This window comes from Coenobita brevimanus, chromosome 100, assembly GCF_032717465.1.
Source record: "Coenobita brevimanus isolate Jiangsu-jjx chromosome 100, ASM3271746v2, whole genome shotgun sequence".
Taxonomy (NCBI): domain Eukaryota; kingdom Metazoa; phylum Arthropoda; class Malacostraca; order Decapoda; family Coenobitidae; genus Coenobita; species Coenobita brevimanus.
This window is the reverse complement of record NC_137053.1, coordinates 38,703,087-38,727,754: the sequence shown is the minus strand read 5'-3', so window position 1 is coordinate 38,727,754 and position 24,668 is coordinate 38,703,087. Positions and strand designations below refer to the sequence as shown.

Here is a 24,668-nt window from a genome sequence, read left to right as displayed (position 1 = left end):
TTCATAGCACAGTACCATGTATTATAATTACAATAGTACCAATATATGTATAGGTATATGGTAGGTATTAAGGGTGACTTTTCCGAGGGTTGCTGACATAATTCATTTTTCCCCATAAGCTCTATTGTTAGTCCAACACGTTTTCGGTCCAACACGTGACCCATGCATGACAATATTACCGTGCTGGACACAAGGGTACTTTATATATATATATATATATATATATGCCATATGGTCCTGATGGAGTCCCTCCTGTTTTCCCCAAGAACTGTACTTCTTTGCTTACACCCCGCCTAGATAAACTCTTTTGCCTTTGTCTTTCAACTTGCACCTTTCCTTCTTGCTGGACTTTTGCTTTAATTCAGCCAGTCCCAACAAAAGGTGACCATTCCCAACCCTCTATCATCCAATTGCTTTAACATCCTATGTCTCAAAAGTTTTCGAGTCTAATCTTAATAGAAAAATTTTAAAACATCTTTCCTATCACAACCTTCTTTTTGATCATCAGTATGGGTTCCATCAGGGACACTCCACTGGAGTTCTTCTCACCTACCTTTCAGATTCTTGGTCATCCTCCTTTTGGGACTTTGGGAAAAGCTTTGCCATTCCACTTGACATCCCAAAGGCTTTCAATCAAGTCTGGCATAAATCTTTAATATCCAAACCGCCTTCTTACGGTTTCTATCCTTCTGTCTGTGCCTCCATCTTCAGCTTCCTATCTGGTCGTTCTTTTGCTGCTGGTGTAGACGGCCATCATTCTTCTCCTAGATATACCAACAGTGATGTTCCTCAAAGCTCTGTCCTATCACCAACTCTATTCCTTTTATTCTTCTGTGATCTTGTAAGCTGTACATCTAACCCTATCCACTTGTAACTGATGATTCCACCTTCACCTTTCCATTCGGTTCCTGCAACGTCCATCCCAGCAGTTACTTCTACAAACAGTGGATGAGTCTATGGCATACCTAATGTCTGACTTGGTTCATATTTCTGACTGGGGCAAAAATAAGCTTGTTGTTTTTAATGCATGAAAGACTCAGTTTTTACACCTCTCAGTCTGACAGAATCATCCTCGGGATTTTTTTTTTTTTTTTTTTTTTTTTTTTTTTTTTTTGTCTGACTCTGGGCATAGGCTTCACAGCCTGCTCTCAAGGCCCAGTAGTCCTCCTACAAACCATACACCTCTCTGCATGTCACCACTTCAGCGCTAACACCCACCGTCCGTATTGAATACATGCTAGGGCTGTCTTATACAGGACTGGTGTACAGTGAGTCCTTGAAATACGAAAACTCGAAGTACGAATTTCCGATGATACGAAAGCGATAAATGTAGGACAGATTCCACAGTACGAAAGTATCTGTCTCGATGGTACGAAAAACGATACGAGAGGAAATACGAAAAATTCAAAATGGCCGCACTGCACAGCGCCGCGCTCGCTTGCGGCGAGAAAACGAACTAACCCCTCTCTGGCATACACATTTTCGCGCACTTCCCAGTCGAGTCATGTCCATTCTCTCTTCTTAGCTTTGCCATAAGTTACGCTGTTTTTCCCTGTTCTTCACCTTTTCGTATTTTCACCATGCTTCCCCAGCGCCCTGCATCATCTCCAGCATCCGGGGAACCAGGTGCAAAGAAGAAACAGCATCGTACTGTCACTCTCGAGAGGAAATTTGAAATACAGTAGTTAGATTGATTTATTTACTGGTAAATGTGCAATGAAAGACACAGCTATCTTCCCAGTTCAGTCTGAAGAAAATTTACACCAGGCAAAATACAGAGATAGCCCGATTATCCGGGCTATATGGTGTTAAGGGGTGCCTGATTAATCCGAAAGCACGATTAATCCGGCGGAAACACAAGTACTGTACTGTTAGACTGATTTATTTACCGGTAAATGTACACTTAAGTACCAGAAAGACCTTTCCAGTTCAATGTATATTCCTCCAGCTTGTTTCAGTATTTTTCAGACTATATTCAGTTCGGTAAATCACGTTTTCTTACTGAAAGATTTCCTCCCTGTTAGTATCGTCACGTTCTAAAGCTGTACCTACGATTGTTTCCAGCACAATGGACGAAACTCATCGTACTCAAATGTGGACTTCGTTTCCCAACTTCTCAACTGAAGATTAGGTTAGGTTACATTATTAGGTGCAGTTAAGCTAGGTTAGGCCAGGTTTAAACACTTAGATTAGAACAGTGTCTTCTGCCATTACGTTAACGAATCAAAGAGTCGTCACACCAGAACAGATAAAAACAGCGGGGAAAGATTTAACAAGAAATGTTTATTTACCAACCCAGAAATAATCAGAAAAATATAACAGACTATCAGGATGAACTGATTTGGTAAGGTGCTTTTACTGCTTACAGCAAAGTGTATGTTTACCCCCCTCAAATACTCAGTGGTCGTGAGTTCAGAAAATTGTGTACTCCCGTGGCAGACCTTGAAACTATTTTTTCAAAGTTATAAAGTCAGTTTCTTTTTCTTACAGATGTGAAAAGACTCGTCTGGTACACCTGGCTTTTTCCCCTCCTCCCTAAACCCATCTTGTGATTTGTTATGATTCGTGAAAGAAAATTAGGGGGCATGTTACATTAGAATTTAAACATAAAGTTAGGGTGCATGTTACTTTAGCATTTAAACATATCGGCGAAAACATCTGGGATGAAAGGACCGCCGAGCTGTTTGGGATTGTAGAGTAGGGTCGTATAAACATACCAGTGACCTTGGTTCCCTTCCCATAATTGTTCGCAGTTTTTATGGCTCTCCCTAACTTAACGTTACTGACACCGGTACAGTAAAGCATTGTTCAAGGCTAACAGCCATAAGGGGTTAATGGAATACATTATTGTTTGTATCAATACTCTCTTTCACACATACACGAATGAACAAAAGAATGTGCAATAAATGTACACTTAACTGTAAGGAGCAGAAATAACTGTATGCTCTGTCGGTCCGAAATGTGTTGGGAAGCGACATCGAACAATGAATGTGGAACTGAATGCCACCTTACAAGAACACTTGAGATGAAAGTATTTTTTCTTATTAGTAAACATAATTGTTCCATTTCGTCCCCTATAATTGTGAAACTCTTAAATTTTCGTCCAAGCATACAGCGTAATAACCTTACCAATTCAGTTCATATTCTCTAGTTTGTTTTTGTATTTTTCTAGTTTGTTTTCTTATTATCATAACGTTCCTTAAGCCTTACCTACATTTGTTTCCGGCATATTGGAAGAAACTTACTCATAATTAGGGTGCATGTTACATTAGCATTTAAACATATCGGCGAAAACATCTGAGATGAAGTGGCATGCCGCCTGACTGTTTGAGATGGTAGAGGAGGGTCGTGAAAACATACCAGTGACCTTCGTTCCCTTCCCATAATTGTTCGCAGTTTTTTATAGCTCTCCCTAACCCAACATCCCTGACACCGGTACAGTAAAGCATTGTTCGAGGCTGACAGCTATGGTGGGGTTAATGGAATGCATTATTGTTTGTATTAATTCTCTCTTTCACACATACAGTACACTTAAGAACGAACAAAAGAGTGAACAGTAAATGTAAGAGGAAGAAATAACAATGCTCTGTTGGTCTGAAATGTGTTGGGAGGCGCGATACCTAACGAAAAATGCAGAACTCAATGCTAACTTACGAGAACACATGAGATGAGTATTTTTTTTTTTTCTGATTAGCAGACATTCTTGTTTCATTTCGTTCCCTAAAACTAGGAAACCCATTACTTTTCGTCTAAGCATACAGCCTAAAGACCTCACCAATTCACTTCATATTCCTCCAGTTTGTTTTCTGTGTTTTTCTATTTTGAGGGTAGTAAATTACCTTCTCGTGCTGAAAGATTTTCTCTTTTATCACGTTCTTTAAGCCGTACCTACGATTGCTTCGGGCATAATGGATGAAACTCATCGTACACAAAAGTGGATTTAATTTCCCAATTTCCCAACTGGAGCCCAGGTTAGGTCAGGTTAGGTTAAATTATTAAGTAGTTAAGCAAGGTTAGGCTACGTCAGGAGTAACAGTTGCCTCACCAAACTCCATCCTACCACCCTTGTGATCGAGTTGTGAGCAGGAGGTGTGGGTGGGGGCAGGGTGAGCAAGACTCTCTCTGGTTTATCCATGCCTCTCTCCCTAGAAACTGGATGCTTCCTGTTTAAACCGGAGCTATCGTACGGATAATTCTGCAATGGATGGATGGATGGACTATACCACTGAACCATTGGGTCACAGCCCGGATATACCGAAAGCTGGATAATCCGAGCCTGGATAATCGAGCTTCCACTGTACAATGAAAACCCTGTTTCTACTAGTGGGTGTATCAAATGGTTCGTTTTTCCACGCTATATTCGTCAGACTTTGGGAAGATACCTGTGTCTTTCATTGTACACATGAAGCAGCAGAAAGACCTTATCAATTCAATGCATAATCCTCCAGCTTGTTTCCGTAATTTTCTGACAACTTTCAGTTTGGCAAATTAATTTTTCTTTGCTGAAAAATTTCCTCCCCGTTATTATCGTCACTTTCCCCTACGATCGTTTCCAGTGCAGTGGAAGAAACTCAACGTGCTCAAAGGTGGATATCGTTTCCCAATTTCCCAACTGGAGGTTAGGTTAGGTTAAAATTATTAGGTACAGATAAGCTCGGTTAGGCCAGGTTTAGTTAAACACTTAGGGAAGAACAGTCCTTTCTGCCATTATGTTAACGAAATAAACAAGAGTTGTCACACCAGAACAGCTAAAAATGATGGGGAAACAGATTTAATAAGAAATGTTTACTGTATTTACCAACCCAGAAATAATCTGAAAAATATAACAGACTATCAGGAAGAACTGATTTGGTAAGATGCTTTTACTGCATAAAGTAAAACGTATGTCTATCCCCCTCAGTGGCTGTGGGTTCAGATATTTGCATGCTCCCGTGGTCGGCCTTGGGACCGTATTTTCAAAGTTCTAAAATCAATTTCTTTTTCTTACATATGTGAAAAGGCTCATCTGGCACTCCTGTTTTTTTTTTTTTTTTTTCCCCTCCTAAACCCATCCTGTGATTTGCAATGATTCGTGTAGGAATTAATAAAATTAGGATGAGTGTTACATCAGCATGTATACATCGGCCAAAAACATCTGGGACGAAGTGAACTATGAACGCCAGACTGCTTGAGTTGGTAGAGTAGGGTTGTGTAAACACACCAGTGACCCTCATTCCCTTCCCATAATTGCTTGCATTTTTTTTTTTTTTTTTTTTAGCTCACCCTAACTCAATGTCACTGACACCAGTACAGTAAGGCGCTGTTCAGGGCCAGCAGTTATGAAGGCGATAATGGAATACATTATTGTTTGTATCAGTCCTCTCTCTTTCACTCATACACATAAGAACAAACAAAAGAATGAGCAGTATATGTACACTAACTCTAAGGAGCAGAAATAACTGTGCTCAGTCGGTCTGAAATATGCTGGGAAGAGTGATGCCGAATGAAGAGTGTGGAACTGGATGCTAACCTGCAAGAACATGTGGGATCAGTAATAATAATAATAATAATAATAATCTGGCCTTTTGTTTCTCAAAAGCGCCAGTTCTTCCTATTGGGAATTCACTAGCGCTCAACACATTATTTTTACAATTACAAGAATTTTGACATTTCTTGTATATAATACAAGCTACATGATATGTACATGAAAGTTGCAATAATTAAACCCTATAATCATCCGTCACAGTACCTCTCTCCAGGTCATAGCATTTTGAAAAAAGAAAGGCTTTCAGCTGTTTCTTAAAGGATTCAACAGTAGAAAGTTGTCTTATGGACAATGGCAATCTGTTATATAATCTAGGGGCTCTATATGCAAAAGAACGATCAGTGAAAGGTGACTGGTGAATGGCTTCTGGCTCATCAAGACGCAAGGAATCATCTTCACTGCGTAACATCACACCCGGGCGTGCCGATGGGAGTATTAACAATTCAGCAAGATACTTCGGTTCACCAAACTTAAGAACCTTGAATGTAATAAGACACAGTTTAAATTCATTTGTAGCCTTTACTGGTAACCAATGCAACTCAGTCAGAAACGGGGTAGTTTAGGTTCTCGGGGGGAGACCAAAGATAAGCCGTGCCGCCCTGTTCAACACAGACTGAACTTTTGTTAGTATATTATTTGGAAGACCAACCCACAGTGAATTACAATAATCAACACGAGACAAGACCACTGCATGGACCAGTGTTATGAGGCACTGTCTATTGAGGAATTTTCTCACAGAGTACAGATTTCTGATATGCAAGTTACACCCTCTTACAACCTGATTAATATGTTCTTTGTAATTTAACTTAGAATTAAAATAAACACCCAGATTTTGAACAGAACTGACTGGATGCAGCTGTGACACGCCAATGTTCAAAGTCAGGGCATTGTCAGTGTCATCACCCCTTCTGTTTCCTCTGATGATGATGATCTCAGTTTTACCATATTCAGCTTAAGTTTCCTTTAGCCATCCAAATCTTAATATCAGACATTAGAGATATCGTTGATATCTGACATCTTAACATAGAGCTGGGTGTCATCAGCATAAAAATGATAGGACACATCATGAGCATCAAGTAGAGACGATAAACTACTTATGTAGATAGTAAATAGAATTGGACCCAAAACTGATCCTTGAAGGACTCCAAATAGAAGGGGAGCAGAATCAGAGCTAGCGTAATCAACAACCACTCTCAGAGATCTGTCCGACAGATATGACTTGAGAAGCAAAAGGGCACTCACGAACGCCATAAAAATACAGATCATCCAACAATAGTTTATGATCTATTGTATCAAAAGCTGCGGACAGATCCAACAGAACTAGGAGAGAGGACATCCCACTTCAAGTGTTTGCCACCAAGTCACTCTGAATCCTTGTTAGTGCAGTTTCAGTTGAATGGTATTTTCTTTATGCTGATTGAACAACAGGAACAACTCTGTTGTGTTCCAGTAGTGGTAAGAGTTGATCGAATATGGCCTGCTCAATAATCTTTGATAAAAAAGACAGGTTAGAGACGGGACGATAATTTATCATGCTCCCGACATCAAGGCCAGGTTTCTTAATTAGGGGCCTAAGCAAAGCACGTTTCTCAGACTGCACAAAATTACATTCTAAGAAGCATCTATTTATTATGTTGCAGATAAAGTCTGCAGTGTGCTCATACTCATGAGGCAGTTGTGACATGTTACACGGATCGAGTGAGCAAAATGTTTTATTAAGTTCTCTGATGTAACATTTGACTTTGTTTACATCCAGTGGATGAAATGTTGAAAGCAAATGATCCTCGGTGCACTGTGGCTGGAAGTCACCTGAGTACGCATCACTAGGAGAACTGCTGTCTAAATCACTTCTTATGTGAGATATCTTACTTGTAAAAAATGAAGCAAAATCAGAAGTTAATTGGACATCAGATACAGAAGTTGGTTTAACAATTACATTCCTCCGACCAACCAAGTTGTTCATAACTGCAGACAGTTTTTTTTTATCACCACCACATGAATCAACTTTATTTTGATAATACCTAGCCTTTTGGGCTTTACAGTGTGAACAACTGCTCTTCTCGCAAAAACATAACGCAAATGAGTTACTTCGGTCCCCTGCAAGCGCCACTCACATTCTGCCCTTCTACGCGGTCTACGCAAAGAATTAATGGATGGACCATACCGCGGAGAATTATCACGTACAGTGATTGTTTTTACTACTTCAGGAAAATAATGGTCAAAAATTGATTTGAGCTTATTGTTGTAAATATCAACCAATTCACCAGAAGAAAGACTTGAAGAATCGATGGAGTTTAAACGTTGATCAATTTCAAAACACATCAACTGGCGGTCAACATTGTTGTAATTTCTGAACCTGATGACCTTTTTATATGAAGGGGATTTTGGGACATCAAAACTAAGAGTGATCAGAGCATGATCAGAGATGAGGGTGTCAAATGAGTCAACCTTCACATCTGATATGCGCCCTGCAACCAACAGGGGACAAGACCAAGTCAAGGACATGTCCTGAGACATGAGTTGGATTACTCACATGATTAAAAAAATTGTTCTGGGTGATCAACTCAAGGAATTCTGAAGAAAATGGTTTTGACTCTGGACTGTCAACCCAATAATTGAAATCACCACAAACAAGAAGTCCTCCAGGTTTAAGAGAAAACACTTCAAGAAACTGCCCAAACTCCTCCATAAAACCTCGATATCTGCCCGGATGACCTGGTCGATACACAATTGCAATTCTAATGGTATTCTGATGGAAATTTATTAATACTTCCATAAATTCAAATGAAGATGGGGTCAGGTCTGAGCCCATGAGAGAAACGTTTGCAAATGCTGCCGAGTAGATGAGTGCTACGCCTCCTCCCGGATAGTCAGCAGCAGGCCTGGGAATACTAATAATAGAATGTGTCTTAGGCAAAGCATTACGAATAATATCGATATCAGACTCATACAACCAGGCTTCAGTCAAGCACAAAATGTCAAGCTCGTGCTGATTTAGCTTATTACGGGTAGAACGAATATTTAAAAGACCCATCCCTAACTGGTTCAAGAGGGACGTAGTCAGTTTTTTGAATGGTCAAAATTGGTGTTTTCAATCAATCTAGTCCTATGAGAAATCATAATTGGACATTCCCTATTGATGCAAAATGGGGAACCGACTGTGACTTTGAATTAGCATCTTGATGTCTTAAAGAGGAGCAGTTGATGCATTTGGGAGAATTTCTATTACTACAGTCCTTAGCTTTATGGGCTCCAGCACAAAAGACGCATTAGGTTCATCACTTTTCCTAGAACATCTCTCAAATGTATGACCAAAGCCTTGACAGTGATGACTGTGTAACCCAGAATCTATCGAAAGCGCGGCATCTTGGAAGATCCACGTAGATGTAATTACCCTGTTCTACAATGGAGGATCTCACCTCTGGCAACATCTTCAAGACAGCAGTTTTGGTGTCATTCCTTGTCCTTATGAAGAGAAGGTTGAGGGTACAACCTCTATCAACGAGCATCTTAATTTTATTGTTTTTTCTCAGAATATTTGGGATGATATCAGAGTCATCCAAGGAAGAGGAAAGGCCTGTCACGGTCATTTTAGGCAACATTTTCTTTGGTTCTGATGTGCAAAAAGTGCCCTCGGAGCCAAAATGATCAGTCAGCACCCCCCCATTTTTTTTTTTTTTTTTTTTTTTTTTTTTTTTTTTTTAATGCGAGGAAGAAGGAACCAAAGGCCATGAGCCCGCAGTAACAGTTCCCTCCAAGAGAAAAACAAAATACAATATAGAGCCAAATTCAAGATCCGATCATTTTGAGATGCCTGGACACACTGCGTTTGAAAGACTGGAGATCATAGGCAGCAGGAAATACAGACAGAGGGAGACAGTTCCAGAGCTGACCTGTTGCATAAATGAAAGACTGGGAGCAACGGTTAACTCTTGCATTAGAGAGTTGGACAGAAAAAGAATGAGAGTTTGCTGCCAGACGGGTGCTACGCGCCCGTCGTAGAGGTGGAGGAATGCAAGCAGACAGTTCAGAGGAGCAGTGACCATTAAAGTAGCGATAGAAAAGAGATAAAGATGCAACAGTGCGGCGAAGAGACAGAGGTTGAAGGGAGTCAGTAAGAGGAGGAGAGTTAATGAGACGAAAAGCCTTTGACTCCACCCTATTGAGAAGAGCTGTATGTGGGGAGCCTCCCCACACATGAGAGTTGTACTCCACACAGGGGCGGATAAAACCCTTGTATAGAGTCAACAATTGCGCAGGGGTAAAGAAAGAGCGGAGTCGGCTTAGCACACCCAATCTCTTGGAAGGAGATTTTACAAGAGATGTAATATGATCTTTCCAAGATAAGTCCCGAGTAAATGAAACCCCAAGCATGTTCAAGGATGATGCAGGATTAAGCTGAATATTATTAAACATTAGTGGGTATACCTGTGGAAGACTTTGTCGGGTTGATAGGTATAAGAACTGAGTCTTAGATGCATTAAAGACAACCATATTATTTTTACCCCAGTCAGAGATACGAGCCAAATCAGACATTAGGTGTGCCACAGCCTCAACCCTTGCTTGTTGAAGTAACTGTTGAGATGGGCGTTGCAGGAACCAAATGGAAAGGTGAAGGGTGGAGTCATCAGCGTATGAGTGGACAGAGTTAGATGTACAGCTTAGAAGATCATTGATGAATAAAAGGAAGAGAGTTGGTGATAGGACAGAGCCCTGAGGAACACCACTGTTGATAGATCTAGGAGAAGAACGATGGCCGTCTACAACAGCGGCTATAGAACGACCAGAAAGGAAGCTAGCGATGAAGGCGGAAATTTCATTATCAGCCCACCCGCCTTGGTCTTAAGGCAGCTATCAACTGGTACCGAGTTAAGTATGCCTCTGATGTCTTCTGGTCCCATCTGATTTGTCAGGACACCAGTGCCACTCTCTGGCTTGATATTCAGTACATGCTGACTATGAATGGCTTTTTTCTGGACATGAGCACTGATCTCAATCACGCCCCCAGGCAGATCCTTCCCCCCCCCACGAGAGACCCACGAACAGCATCCGCAAATGACTTGGCCTGATCTTGCGTGACCGCCATGGGTGATGAGACCTTGGTCTCTAGTGCCTCCAGTCTATTTGATACATTTCTGATTGCTTGAAAGATCGGCCCAATAACTTTATCTTCAAACTCCTTCTTGGTACTACTTCCTTCACCAGCCAAGACCTCGTCTGCTGGTGCAACACACTGGGTACACAGCCAGCGAAAGCCCAGCTGGTGGCTCTTCTTCATGAATGGATAGTCGCCTGCATCCAGATTTTCACAAGCTATATGAATCCACTCGCTGCAGTAGGCGCACTTCAGTGCTTGTGCACTTTTTGCTACAGACCTACTGCAGCGAGGGGACTGGTGTTGTTTACTCATGGTAAGGGAGAACAAAATAACAAAACAAAATGACAACAACAGCATAACGTATATACAATACTACCCGGGATAAACCAGGGTAGCGCCGCCCCCATTTGTGTCACCCTAATTTGGGGGGGGGGGGAACAGGGCGTTTGTGAGGTCACCACGAGCAGGTGGGGTACGACTTGACTACCCTTCTAGGAATGGTAACCCAAACCGAGGTGCCGCAAAAGTGCTGAGATGGTATTGAAACTTTTCCCAATTCGAGCTTTATAGCAGCAGCAAATACGTCACTTAGGCAAGACCTCATTGATTATGATACTGCCACTGAGTTGTTCAGGGCCAGCAGCTATGAAAGCGATAATGGAATATATTATTGTTTGTATCAGTCCTCTCTCTTTCACTCATACACATAAGAACAAACAAAAGAATGAGCAGTAAATGTACAGTTAACTCGAAGGAGCAGAAATAACTGTGCTCAGTCGGTCCGAAATATATTGGGAAGAGTGATACTCAACGAAGAATGTGGAACTGAATGCTAACCTACGAGAATATGTGGGATGAAAGAGTAATTGTTTTCTGATTAGCAAATACTTTTGTTCCATATCGTCTCTTAAAATTGTAAAACCCATAATCTTTCGTGTAAGCATACAACCTAAAGACCATGCCAATTCAGTTTATATTCCTCTAGTTTGTCTTCTATATTTTTCTGACTGTTTTGAGAGTGGTAAATTATGTTCTCTTGCTGAAAGAAACTTACTCAAAATTAGGGTGCATGTAACATAAGCATTTAAACATAGGCGTGGAGTGAAGAGAACGCCTGATTGATGGGATGGTAGAGTAGGGTCAAGTACACACACCAATGATCTTCGTTCCCCTCCTGTAATTGTTTGCAGTTTTTTATAATGCCTTAACTCAGTCATTCACACCGAAACAGTGAAGTGTTGTTCAAGGCCGGCAACTACGAATGGGTTAATGGAATACGGTATGAAAAATTCAAAATGGGCACGGTGCATAGTGCCGCACTCGCTTGCCGAGAGAAAATGAACTAACCCTTCTCTGGTAAACAAATTTTCGCGCGTTTCTCAGTTGAGTCCACATCCTTCCTCTCCTCACATCCTCGCTGTACGTGAGGATATTTTCACAGCCTTTCACCTTTTCGTATTGTTTCGCCATGCCTCCCAAGCGCCCTGCATCATCTCCAGCATTGGGGGAGCCCACTGCAAAGCAGCAGTAGCACCGTACTCTAATTCTGAAAAGGAAATTGGAAATTATAAGACCCCATGAGGAGAGACAGGGAGTCTTGGAGATTGGGCGTGCTTTAGGCCTTGCTGTTTCCACCATTGGAACTGTGACGAAGTAAAAGGAGATGTACAAGAATATGGCCACCTTCTCTACAATTGTATACAGGTATTTGTTACTTCTTAATAGGGGGGGGGTGAAGTTTAGGTGGGGGTCCGAGTGGGTCCTGGGACGCATCCCCCCATTTATGTGTATTTCAGTGGGGAAAATCGATCCAATATACGAAATTTCGAGTTACGAAAGGTATTTTTGGTCGCTATCCCTTTCGTATATCAAGGACTCACTGTGTTGGTATTAGTGGGGGTACTTTTATGACATGTCGGCGGGTCATCTGGTAGATCAGGAAAGTCTCTTTTTATGAAATTCAACTCCTTAAACTGTTCCCTGCCCCAGCCAGGATTCGAACCTGGGTCCATCAGGACTGCACGTCGCCTCTCTACCCGATTCAGCCACAGCCTTTCCCAAATGTTTAATAATATCCAACTCAATCCTGCAACATCCTTGAACATGCTTAGGATTTATCTTGGATAGATCTGCTTCCAAGAGATTAGGTCTGCTAAGCTGACTCCGTACCGTCTTTACGCCTGCACAGTTGTTGACTTTGTACTCGGGTTTTATTTGCCCCTGTGTGGAGTACAACTCTGGTGTGGGGAGGCTTCCTACGTACAGCTCTTCTCAATAGGATGGAGTCAGAGGCTTTTCGTCTCATTAACCCGAGGCGTCCCGTTGACGTATGGGTGTGTCGCAACGTTTTGTCACAGCTTGACCCGTTGACGTACTGGTACGTCGCGCAATTGCAAGGTTCATAATTTGCACAATTTTCAATTTTCACGTGTGATTTTTGGTACACTTTCCTCTACAAGATGCCAGGCAGGAACAATGCCTTACCCTGCATGACCTCCCCCCCCCCCAGAGTGATTCCCCAATCGATGACAATGTGGAGGACAAAGTTTACGTAGCATTAGAGGAAGAAACAATCAGAAATGATGATCAGGTAATGTCACCAAAAAAGGTCAGGTATGTTGATGTGTTAGTGAGTGAAACAATGCTTATATTGCCTTTATTACTGTTTGAAAACAAATACACTCTCGTACTACATATAAATTCGTACCAAATAAATAAATACTGTTTATGAATGGTGTGGAATAGTTACCCTCCCATAGAACTTGTTTTCTTTGGAACCAGCCTGATAGAAAACCCAGTAAGGTAAGGAGTACTGCAACCTGTATCGAGTATTTTAAACCTCAGGTGAGCAATTTCTCTATGAATTTTCGATGTTTCTCACCAAAAGCAGAGGTTTCAGCTAAAAAAATTTTTTTTCCAAAATTGATCGGGATTGGGGAGAGTCAGTGGTGGAAAATCGGTCGGGACGGGGCGGGTTAACTCCCCTTCTCTTACTGGCTCGCTTCAACCTCTTGTCACTTTGCTGCACTGTTGCCCCTTTATCTCTCTTCTGTCGCTACTTTAATGGTCACTGCTCCTCTGAACTATCTGCTTTCATCCCTCCACCTTTATGACGGGTGGGTAGCACCAATCTAGCAACAAACTCTCATCCCTTTTCTGTCCAACTCTTTAATGCAAGAGTTAACCGTTATTACCAGTGCTTCATTTATGCAACAGGTCAACTTTGGAACTGTCTCCCTCTGTCTGTATTTCCTACTTCCTGTGATCTCCAGTCTTTCAAATGCAGTGTGTCGAGGCATCTCAAAATGAACGGAACATATAACGTTGCCAGTGATAGTCATAGCGCGGGTTGCATCGGCCTATGACGTATGACCGTTATGTGTCTGCGTGGGGTGTCATCACGGTCCACTGAGCATTCCTGCCCCAGTTGAGCCTACCCTCTACCCACACTCTGGCTACACATGTTCTCTGTGTGATGTTTGCTCTTTTTCTTTGGCCATGGAGTCCCACTCCATATCCCCCCAGCATGTCCACAACCTCTTCCATTCAAGGTCGTCGTCTGTTTGTATGTATTGAAGTTTTTATTAGGTAAATATCCTGGAAATATAACCTTGAAATTGCCCCTGAAGGTGAACTTGTGGCTGGCTTGGGTACAATGAAACCCTTTATCATGTAAACATATGGCCCTATAATGCAAATTTCAAATAAAACTGGACCTTCTGGGTACAACATTCCTGCATTATGTGAGTGCTTGCTGTATATACAATAGTTCCTCAATTATCCGATGTGATAGCACCAAAGGCACGTCCGGGTAGTGGCAATGTCCGGATAATGAACAATATCCCCCCTACTATACCCAGACCCTTCCTATACCCAACCTCCAACCTATACCTAACCTCTTTGTACAGTACCTCTTCTTACCTTGGCAGTGTTTTCTGGTTATTCAGGCATATTTAGACATCAAAACATACATAGGATTATCCAAAATGATTTTGAAGACCAAGAAAACTTTGAAAAAAAAAAAAAAAAATTGAAAACAGAAAACCACCCTACCAGTACACTACTGTATGTATAGTACCCCTCCTAATTTTGGGAATGTTTTTCAGTAATTCAGGCATATTTAGACGTCAGAACACACATAGGAATTTCCAGAATAATTTTAAACATCAAGAAAACCATAGAAAAAAACAGTGAAAACCAGAAACCACCCTACCTGTGTACTACTGTAAGTACAGTACCCCTCCTAATTTTGACAGTATTTTCTGATCATTATGCTTTATTTAGACATCAAAACACATAGGAATATTCAAAGTAATGCTAAATACCAGGAAAACCATGCAAAAATAATAATGATAATAATAAAACTTTTTAATATGTATAGTATCCCTCCAAATTTTGGCAGTGTTTTCCCATCATTCTGCTATATTGAGACATCAAAAAACATATAGGAATATCCAAAATAATTCCTAACCAAGGAAACCATGCAAAAAAACAAACCTCCACACGTTTCTCTGTGCTGCAGTGTAGTGAGGCAATGTCAACTGCTGGGGAACGTCAGTTCACTACATAGGACAGCCCTGCAAGAGCAGTTGGTGACCTGTGGTTGATAGGTCTGCTTGGCCAGACAGACTGTGGTTGATCAACAACAATGCTTGCATTAAAGTTTTTACTTTGATATTGGTACTAACATTTGTTTTTATTGATTTGGAAAAGGCCTTTGACAGAGTCCCTAGAGAAGTGGTGAAGTGGGCAATGAGAAAGCTTGGCTTGGAGGAGTGGTTGGTTAGGATGGTTATGGCCATGTATATGGGAGCTCGCACCGAGGTAAGAGTGAATGGAGATTTGAGTGATGAGTTTTCCAAGAAACGGTGGTGTGCATCAGGGGTCAATTTTGAGTCCCATGTTGTTTATTATGGTTCTTGAGGCCCTCTTATGTGACATCAGCGACGGACTCCTGTGGGAGATGTTGTATGCTGATGATTTGGTGTTGATTGCAGAGAACGAAAGGGAGGCGGAGGAAAGATTTAGGAAGTGGAGAGATGGTATGGGGCACAAGGGCTTAAGGGTAAATGCAGATAAAACAAAAGTGATGATATGTAGGGTTGGTGGCGATACTGTCAAAGATGAGGGAGAGTGACCGTGTGCAGTTTGCCACGAGGGCGTGGGAAGTAATTCCATCTTGTGTAGTGTTTGATAAATGGGTGCACAAGAGATGTAGTGGTATCAGAGGCAGACTGCTAGATAATGCTGATTTTATATGTGTGGCATGTCAGGGAGAGCAGGTGGAGATTGTCAGGCATGAAAGGATTGAACTTGCTGGTGAGTCTCTTGAGTGTGTGGAAGAGTTTTGTTATTTAGGAGACATGTTGTGTGCTGGAGGTGGGGCTGGAGCTAGCATTGTGGCTAGGGTGAGAAGTGGTTGGAAGAAGTTCAGGGAGCTGTTGCTTCTCCTGACGTTGAGAGGACTATCCCTACATGCTAAGGAGTCTTTGTATGCAGCTTGTGTTAGGAGTGTAATGCTGTATGGTAGTGAGACCTGAGCAGTAGAGGAGGAGGATATTGGCAGGTTCAGACGTACAGAAATGACAATGATAAGGTGAATGTGCAGTGCATCCCTGCATGCAAGGCTGGGTTTACGATGGAAGAGTTGAGGGGTAGGATGGGACTGGAGTGTATTGGTGTTGTGATGAGGAGAGGTAGATTGAGATGGTTTGGACATGTGGAGAGGATGGGGGGATGATAATTGGGTGCAGAAGGTGTGAAGTGTTAATATTGGGGGTGGGGTTGTGAGGGGTAGACTAAGAAAGACTTGGGACAACGTCATTAACCCCTAAACCACGGGGTTGTTTTGGTGCTCCTTGCGTGTCCCGCGAGGATATTTGCGCTCTGACAGACTTTGTAAAAATATTTTCCAAAAATCAGTTATTAGTCCTAGAATATTATAATTACATATGCATATGGCACATACCTTCAGCTTTCTCCTGGGATGTTTGTTGAGCCCGGCGAGTACCATAGGACTTGTGGAGACTTCTGAAGTTGGGTAACGAAGTTTCCACTTTACACTTCCCGACACCCCGTCATATGATTACCACAGCCTGATATTATCACTAGAAACAGTGTTCTATGATTTTCAAACAGTTTGGAATCCATACTCCAAAAAAAAAACACTGTGAAAGCAATGAAAATTACGAGTGCATACGAGTTTCCCACTTGCGCTCGTTCCCCGCTGGTATTCTGTCATTTATTATTCATAAAAACACTCACACTTTATATTCCTATTACTATATAACACTTATATATATCTGCAGCCTTTATCCATAAGTTTCCTTCAGTAACAGTACTTTATTGTCACTGTAGGCATTCAATTTCTCTTTCAGTAAAATACGTAACATTCACTTTCTTATCCTGTATACTAGCGTGGAGAACGAATCTGTCACTTTCACTTTCATAACTCCCAGTATTCATACGTGCTAGAGTGAAATTTTCACTTTCATTACTCCTAGTATATATACTCGTATTCTTATATTACTACTTATTTACATTCCTGTTTACATTCTGTATTTTATTTACATTATTTACATTTCTATTTTATTTACACAGTGTTATGCACTGTCACTTGCAGTAACTTATAAAACTATTTTCCACTGTTCAGGTATATTTACATTCATTGCTTTCACTTGCTGTTTACACATTACTGTATTTACATTTCCACTTGCACTGTTTTAGAGTCACCAGAAAGATCATAGTCACTGTCCATCATTATCATTGATAAATTAGCCAGTTCATGTTCCACAGCAGTCACTTAGCCCTTTACCCCTTTCCACACAAGGTTTAGTAAGGGTAGAGGTCACAGGGCCCTTTGCATAGGGCTAAAAAGCCGTGGAATTGGACAGACCCGAATCCGATGTGGTTTCTCCTTGAAAGACGACAGTAAACTGAATCCTGTTGCCTAAGGGCAGTGAAGGGCTGCCAATGTCAGCGTGGTGACAGCTGCTAATATGTACTCTATGAAATGATGGGCAGGAAATCTAGACAATACATAATAAATTACGTAGTTCTAGGTGAATGGAAATATCACTTAGGCTTCTCTCTTCCTTTCTTATATAAATTTTTATTATGAGAACAAGTCATACGGGATATTTCAAGGGGAAATAAACAGAGAAAATTAGCGAACGAGTGCACGTGAGGTGTTGTCATGTGATAATTAGCCCATTCCAGATGTATGGCAGTATCAATTACCTTTTCTCTTTCTTTTATATATTATTTTGTATAAGAATAGGGCAAAGGGCACATTTCAATGGATAAAATGAATGGAAAAATCCATCCAGCATTTGTGTAGCGCAGCACAGCTGGTCAGGTGGGAGGGGAGGTAAGGAGGGGGGGAGTCAAGGATAGGAGAAAAATGGCTAAATTGTCAACAGTGGATGGGAGTACAGGTGACTTTAGGAGAACTGAGTATAGCTGGACACTGGTAGTACTGATAGATGATACAAGCCACCACTTGAAAGCCCGGGCAAATTCAAAATAACAGAATCACAAATGTGAAGCCCCGCGGTATGATCCCTTTCTCCCAAGCGTCACAAAAGTGACGCCCGGCGGTTAAAGGGTTAAGTGTGACCTCAGGGTTAAGGGACTGAACAGGGAGGCTGCAATAGATCGTGCTGCATGGAGAGCCGCCATTAGGTGACCTACATGCAATCATGTTGGAGCCTTCAAAAACGAAAACGAAAACAATTTAGCTTCAGGGTGTCGTTAATTTCAGGTATCTGTGTCACATGTGAGAGCAGTTAGGGGGAATTGAATGAGGATAACTTTTGGTTGACATGGTTCAAATTTTTAAAGTTACCAACCCTAGCAAATAAGGTCTTAAATATCTCGTTAGTTTTCTTCTCCGAGGCACCAGGAGTTATTATTCTTGCCTTCGTTTAATTTTTAAAGGCTTCAGCATGCTTGCATGTTTCAGCCTTGGTCACCTAATTCTTTCCATGCTGCTCCATCTCTGGCAGCTTCCTTATTCAGTCTCTTATTCCTGAAGTCGTGCTCAGACCTCGTCCCAGGTCTTTTTCGGTCTACCTCTCACAGCCCTACCACTAACATTAACACTTCTCACATTCTTCCCCATATTATCAACTCCCCATCATCTCCACATGCCCAAACTATGTCAGTCTACCTCTCTGCATGACAACACCAATGCACTCCAGTCCCATCCTACATCTCAACTCTTCCATTGTACACATAGCCCGCCCAGGCCTAGCACTCAAGGACATGCTGCACATCCACCTAATCAGTGTCATTTCTGTATGTTTGAACTTTCGAAAGCCCTCTTCCTCTGCTATCCAGGTCTCACTATCCCTGAATGCAAAAAAAAAAAAATAAATAAATAAAATTAAATCCAGTTGTCTTTGCTTTGATCAGTGACACTCATTATTTCAGCTCACGTGTATTGGTGTCATCAGTCAGTGATGCCTGGCAGTAAGGAGTTATATCCCAGACAAATTTATGATTTTTGGTAATTTTTATTGCTTTCTCAAAGGGAATGGGTCTGATAAAAAATAAATAGCATAATAGAAACTGCATTCTTTCCCTGCTAATACATGCCAATAACACTTCTGTATCCATTGTCATGTTGCTGTAGCAGTGATATGATGTACAGTACAATATACAGTAGTATCTTTAACTTTTTTTTTTTTTTTTTTTTTTTTTTTTTTTTTTTAAAGATGTGAGACTTTAAAGCCAGAAGGAAGAGCAGGTGACCCTTGCTTTTCACATGTTCAGCCAAGAATGCCTGGGATGATATAGGAGTTTCTGTATGTAACAGAATTAAGGTAAAAAGAGAGCAAGGAAAGTGTGCATGTTACATGATATCTGCTGGAGTGCAAGAGTTTGAGCTGTTAAAAAAATATGTCTTCTAAATAGTCTTTCTAATGAACTGTAGTATAAAATTCTGTCTGTACTGAGACAAAGAAATGTAATGGCCACTTATCACAATGTATTTCAGGTTTGTGGAATTAACTTTAGACCGCCTGGAGTCATGGAGAGCAGCAGAAATGAAGGTGTTGGTGTTGAGATGTATCCTGGAGATGCTGCACTTGGACTCAGATGGATCTCAGCTCAATCAGGTAGGTATAAAAGGTTGAGTTCTAAGATCAGGTTGCTGGCTACAGTTATTTCCTGTTTAGCATACTCTCACATAACATAGCTTCCATTATAAAGTGGTTAATTAGCGTAATATGATTTTTCACATAACCTAGCATAGTTTATTGTTAAATGGAGTGATCTGTGGGTAATCCCCAAAATAGTGACATATGCACCACATCTCAACAACATATACTTTCTTGGTGATACCTCACAATACACCTACATTCCACGCCAAGCACACCACTCCCCCCTCTTCCCTAGACATCACATTTTGTTCGTCCACATATTCACTCACCATCACCTGGCAGATAAAACCCATACTTCCCTTCAGATCACCACTGTATCATAATCACCATAGGAATGGACTCCAGACCAGTGCAAGCACACAGTTCCACAAGCTGCAAGAAAGCAGACTAGACAAAATTCACCGAAGAAATAGAACAACACTTCAGCACACTAGACATATCAAGGCACATTATGAAATTTAATGAGACTATACGGTAATCCCTTTCCAGGCATGGTTTTTTACCAGCCACAGTTTTCATGTGTCCATGGATTACAGTCTTTATATAGTGCCATTTTTCCAGCTACAGTATAAATTGTAAGTATCCACAGGTCATCACTTTGACTGGATGCCATCTTGACTGGATGCCATCTCCATAGGTGTTCATGTTAAGTTGTTCTATCATCATGATCATCATCTGGACCTCCTTTCCCACCCTAGGGCAGGGTGAGAAGTAGTAACATCCAGACAGCCCAAAGTGCCCAATTCAATGGGCCATGCTTCCATTCATTCATCATTCAAGCCCCGAGAATCCAGGCTCTATCTGATGTACCAAAAACTTTACCACCTTCTGTAGCTTCACATAAACTTATCCGATAGAGTCAATCCGGATGCTGTCATGTTAAAATGGGGTGCCAAATCCCTGATCATGCACTTCATCTCACAACATTCATCCAGCCAGCGTGATCTCTTGTCGGTCCCCTATCCTCACCGACCTCCATACCTCTCTTCTTGACACACTCATCCACCATATCCCTCCACCTTCTTGGCCTACCTTGCCTCGTTCCTCCTTCAAATTCGCTCAGGTATACCTTTTTCACCACTGTATGGTTAGCCATTTTCTCCACATGACCATACCATCTCAATACACTCTCTTCGATTCTGGTGTCCACAGACTTCCTTACTCCACGTCTTTCACAAATCACATTATGTTGTATTCTATCCATTGTCTGTACTCTACATACATTCCTCACCATAAGTAAATATACTAAAGCTGTGTTACTGTTAACAAGAGAATTATTATTACTTTTTCTGTTGCTATTCTTTGAAAGAGAAAGTTTCCCTGTGAATTTGAAGAAAAATAGGTATAGCTTCATGACGTTTTATTTTATTTTTTTTTCTATTGCAAGTTTTTTTTTTTTCCCATTGGCCAAGCAGTAGAAAACATGAAATAAAGCACATAGTTTTTGAGCTACCCTGATGTATGTAACATGTACCGGTCATTAGACATAAACACATGGCACTTTTATCTTCTAAAGAGTAAACGAAATCTTGGCAATTAATGATAGAGTACAGTATATAAAATAAATAACATATGTAAACTTTTTTTTTTTTTAAATGTGTCCAACTCTGGGCAAAGGCTTCAGGGCCTGTTCCCAAGTCCCAGGAGTCCTCCTTGGGACCCAGTAGTCCTCCTACATCTCCACATGTCACCACTTCTGCGCTAAAACCCACTATCCATGTTGAATACGGCTGTCTTATACAGGACTGGTGTACAGGTATTAGCGGGGATACTTTTATCACGTGTCGGCGGTTCATGTGGTGGATCAGAAAAGTCTGCTTTTTATTAAATTAGAATTCTTAAACTATTCCCTGCCCCAACCGGGATTTGAACCTGGGTCCATTAGAACTGCAGGCTGCCTCTCTACCGGTTCTGCCACCGCTCAGATAATGAAATGAAGCATATGTATTGTTTTTAAAAGTATGTAAAATATTGCTCAACCAGCCATTAGCCGTAAGTTGAACAGCATTTTTACTTAAAAGTACAGAGAACTCTCAATTATCCAGTATAATTCAGCCAACCCCACGCTGGATATTGCATGGTACCCCAATCGGCTATCGATTCGGTGTGTAGTGTAGCTGAATGATGTGTTACAGTCCTTCTCGACCCTCCATCTTAAGAAATTTCCTACAATATTACCCATGAGTAAAAGATTGAAATTAAGCGTGAAATTAAATATGGTATTGATACAGCACATATAGTACTGTACAATACAGTGAACTTTCACTTGGCGAGTTTTTATTTGGTGAATTCACTTTTGACGATAGGATGGGATTGTACACAAACTCTAATTTGGCGACAGAAATCTCACATTTGGTGAGTTGTTTGTAATAAAAATATACTGTAACTGTATTCTGTAATACCGTCAAACGTTCTGGAAGCGTTTTGATATCAGACAGGCTGTCAGCTTTATGGTAGATGCCTTGCATAAAATTAATAATTCTACCATTAAGCATGGGTGGGCACCACTTCTCCCATACCTCATCACGGACGGTGTCAACGGTGACACAAATGCACAGACACAGCATCAGCAGAAGAAACAGCCCATGAAAGAAGTGGCAGAAGCAGCAAGAAGTGTTTCAGGATTTAATAAAGTTAATGAAGAACAGTTGGGTGAGATGATACAGTAGTGGCTTCATACAGCTCGAGATAGGGTATGCAGAGCCTAGTGCAAAATCAATTTCATGCTAAAACATGACATATATTTACATGTAAAATAGGGGGTTAGGTTCTAGGAGCCTCATATTTTTCACGAAAAATGTATTTAAAGATATATTATTACAAATACATCTGCCCTAAGACACCGAAGACAGTGTATTTACATACGACCTCACCGACTGGACACATCAGTGCAAAGCTACTTCATTCTAACCTAACCGATCAGTTTTGCCCCCTAAAACTCCCCATAAAAATTTTAATCACCAAGGATTGCCATTAAGCCTCTTGAAAGTCTTCATTACAAATCCTAGGTGTTACTCTAAACCCCAGCCTAAGCTGGACAGCTTATGTTAAATCCCTTGCTAAAAATGCTTCCAAAAAATTGGGACTTATGTACAGATTTCATGGGTTCTTCACTGACGAGCAGATGGCCACAATATACAAGTTATGTGTGTTCTCAGATCGAATACTGTTCACCACTGTGGAGTGGATGTGGAGCGGTTGCACTGAGGCAGTTGGTCAAAATTCAAAATAAAGCCATTAAATTAATCAATAATCCTGCCGTAACGCAGGATCTTCCTCCATTATCAGTACGTAGAGATGTTTCTTCTTTAGCATTATTTTATCGATATTTGTACCGTAAGTGCTCTGACGAACTGGCTTCAATTGTGCCTCCCCTTCATATTTTCTCCCGAAATACTCGGGCAGCTCAGAGCGCCCATGAACTCACACTCTCTCCCCCACAATGCAGAACCTCTGCTTATCAAAATTCATTTATCCCCAGAACTACTACTCTCTAGAATTCACTTCCTGGGAGTTGCTTCCCACATACATTTAATCCTCTCGAATTTAAATCCAATTGTTATAAGTATTTTATGAATGAAGGATGCCTGTAGGCACATGGACTTATTTTTCTTCTTTTGTTTATCCTTCCTCTATTCATTATCAGAAATATCTATCTATCTATCTATTGCCAGACACCATAATCCCATAAGGGGTGGCCATTTGACTCTGAGTTATTTGTTTTACAGGGAGGGGCACTAACCCTCCACCAACCCACTTGATGACACGTAGGGAGCACGTATGGTTTGGTTATATGGTTACCATCCAGCGTTGTAAATGGTTTCTTGGCTTACAGGAAACCATTTGGCTTGTCACTCAATGTAAAGCCACCTGCAATGGAAAGAAAAGCAATAAGAAGTGACAGGAAAGATGGGAGAAATAGGAAGAGAGGAGGGCAGGCACAGAAAAAGAATGATAAAGGCTAAGGAAGAAGTAGGCAGCACTACATCAAGTGAGTGGATGATGGTCGCCACCACCTACCACTAATTATCAAAAAAAAAATATATATAAAAAATAAAAAGGTGGTCGAACCCCAAATGTAAGTGAGTCCAGGAAAAAAAAAAAAAAAAAAAAAAAAAAAAAAGGTGGTTGGACCCCAAATAAGTGAGTCCAGATGGCTGAGCCTCCAAAAACAGGATAGGTCAAGTGTGGAATCAGGCCTGAGTGCAGGGCAGTACGGGTCTGTAACCCCAATGGGGTGAGCACGGTGAAGCGATCACTTTCCTGTAGAAACTGGAAAAGGAAAGTTCCCGACCTACTGACAGAACCCTGGACCAAGAGAGAATCCCAATGGGAGTGTCTGGTATTAAAATCACCAAGGAGGAGGCAAGGTGAAGGGAGCTGGTCTTGATAGGCCCAGAGTTCTTCCAGGCCTATGTCCTTGTGTGGGTTGTAGCAAACTGCCACAGTGATCCATCCCTTCACGAGGGATAGGCAGACCACAAGAACTTCCAACACCCCTCGAGGGGGCTGGGTCAGTGGCAGAACCGAGCTAGGCATGTTCATCCTGACTGTGACAGCCAGACCACCTCTGACACCCTGACGTTCACCCCGATATACAGTAAAACCCCAGAGAGACAGATGGAGATGTGGAGACAGCCAAGTCTCACACAGACCAATAACGTCTTGAATGAGGTCCACTATTGTTTGCTTGAAATCGGAAGTTTTCCGAAGAAGCAACCTGGCATTCCAGAGGAGGAATCTATGTAGAGGTGAAAGAGCCATCACCAGGGTGATAATAGAGAGAGAAACTAGGGCAGGAGGCTGACACATATGTCTATATATGACTGTCCATTCTTGTACATGGACAGGGCTGTTAGCAGAAGGTCCACAAAGAATCCTG

The 24,668-nt window shown here is 41.4% G+C and overlaps 1 protein-coding gene across 1 annotated transcript in view; it reads left to right on the top strand.

The window, feature by feature from the left end:
* nonC (serine/threonine-protein kinase Smg1) overlaps positions 1 to 24,668 on the top strand; it is a 1,312,439-nt gene that overhangs the window by 80,955 nt on the left and 1,206,816 nt on the right. Inside the window, exon 4 of the mRNA XM_080284159.1 lies at positions 19,621 to 19,741. Coding sequence (XP_080140285.1) covers positions 19,621 to 19,741 — 121 coding nt within the window. The remainder of the gene's footprint in view (positions 1 to 19,620; positions 19,742 to 24,668) is intronic.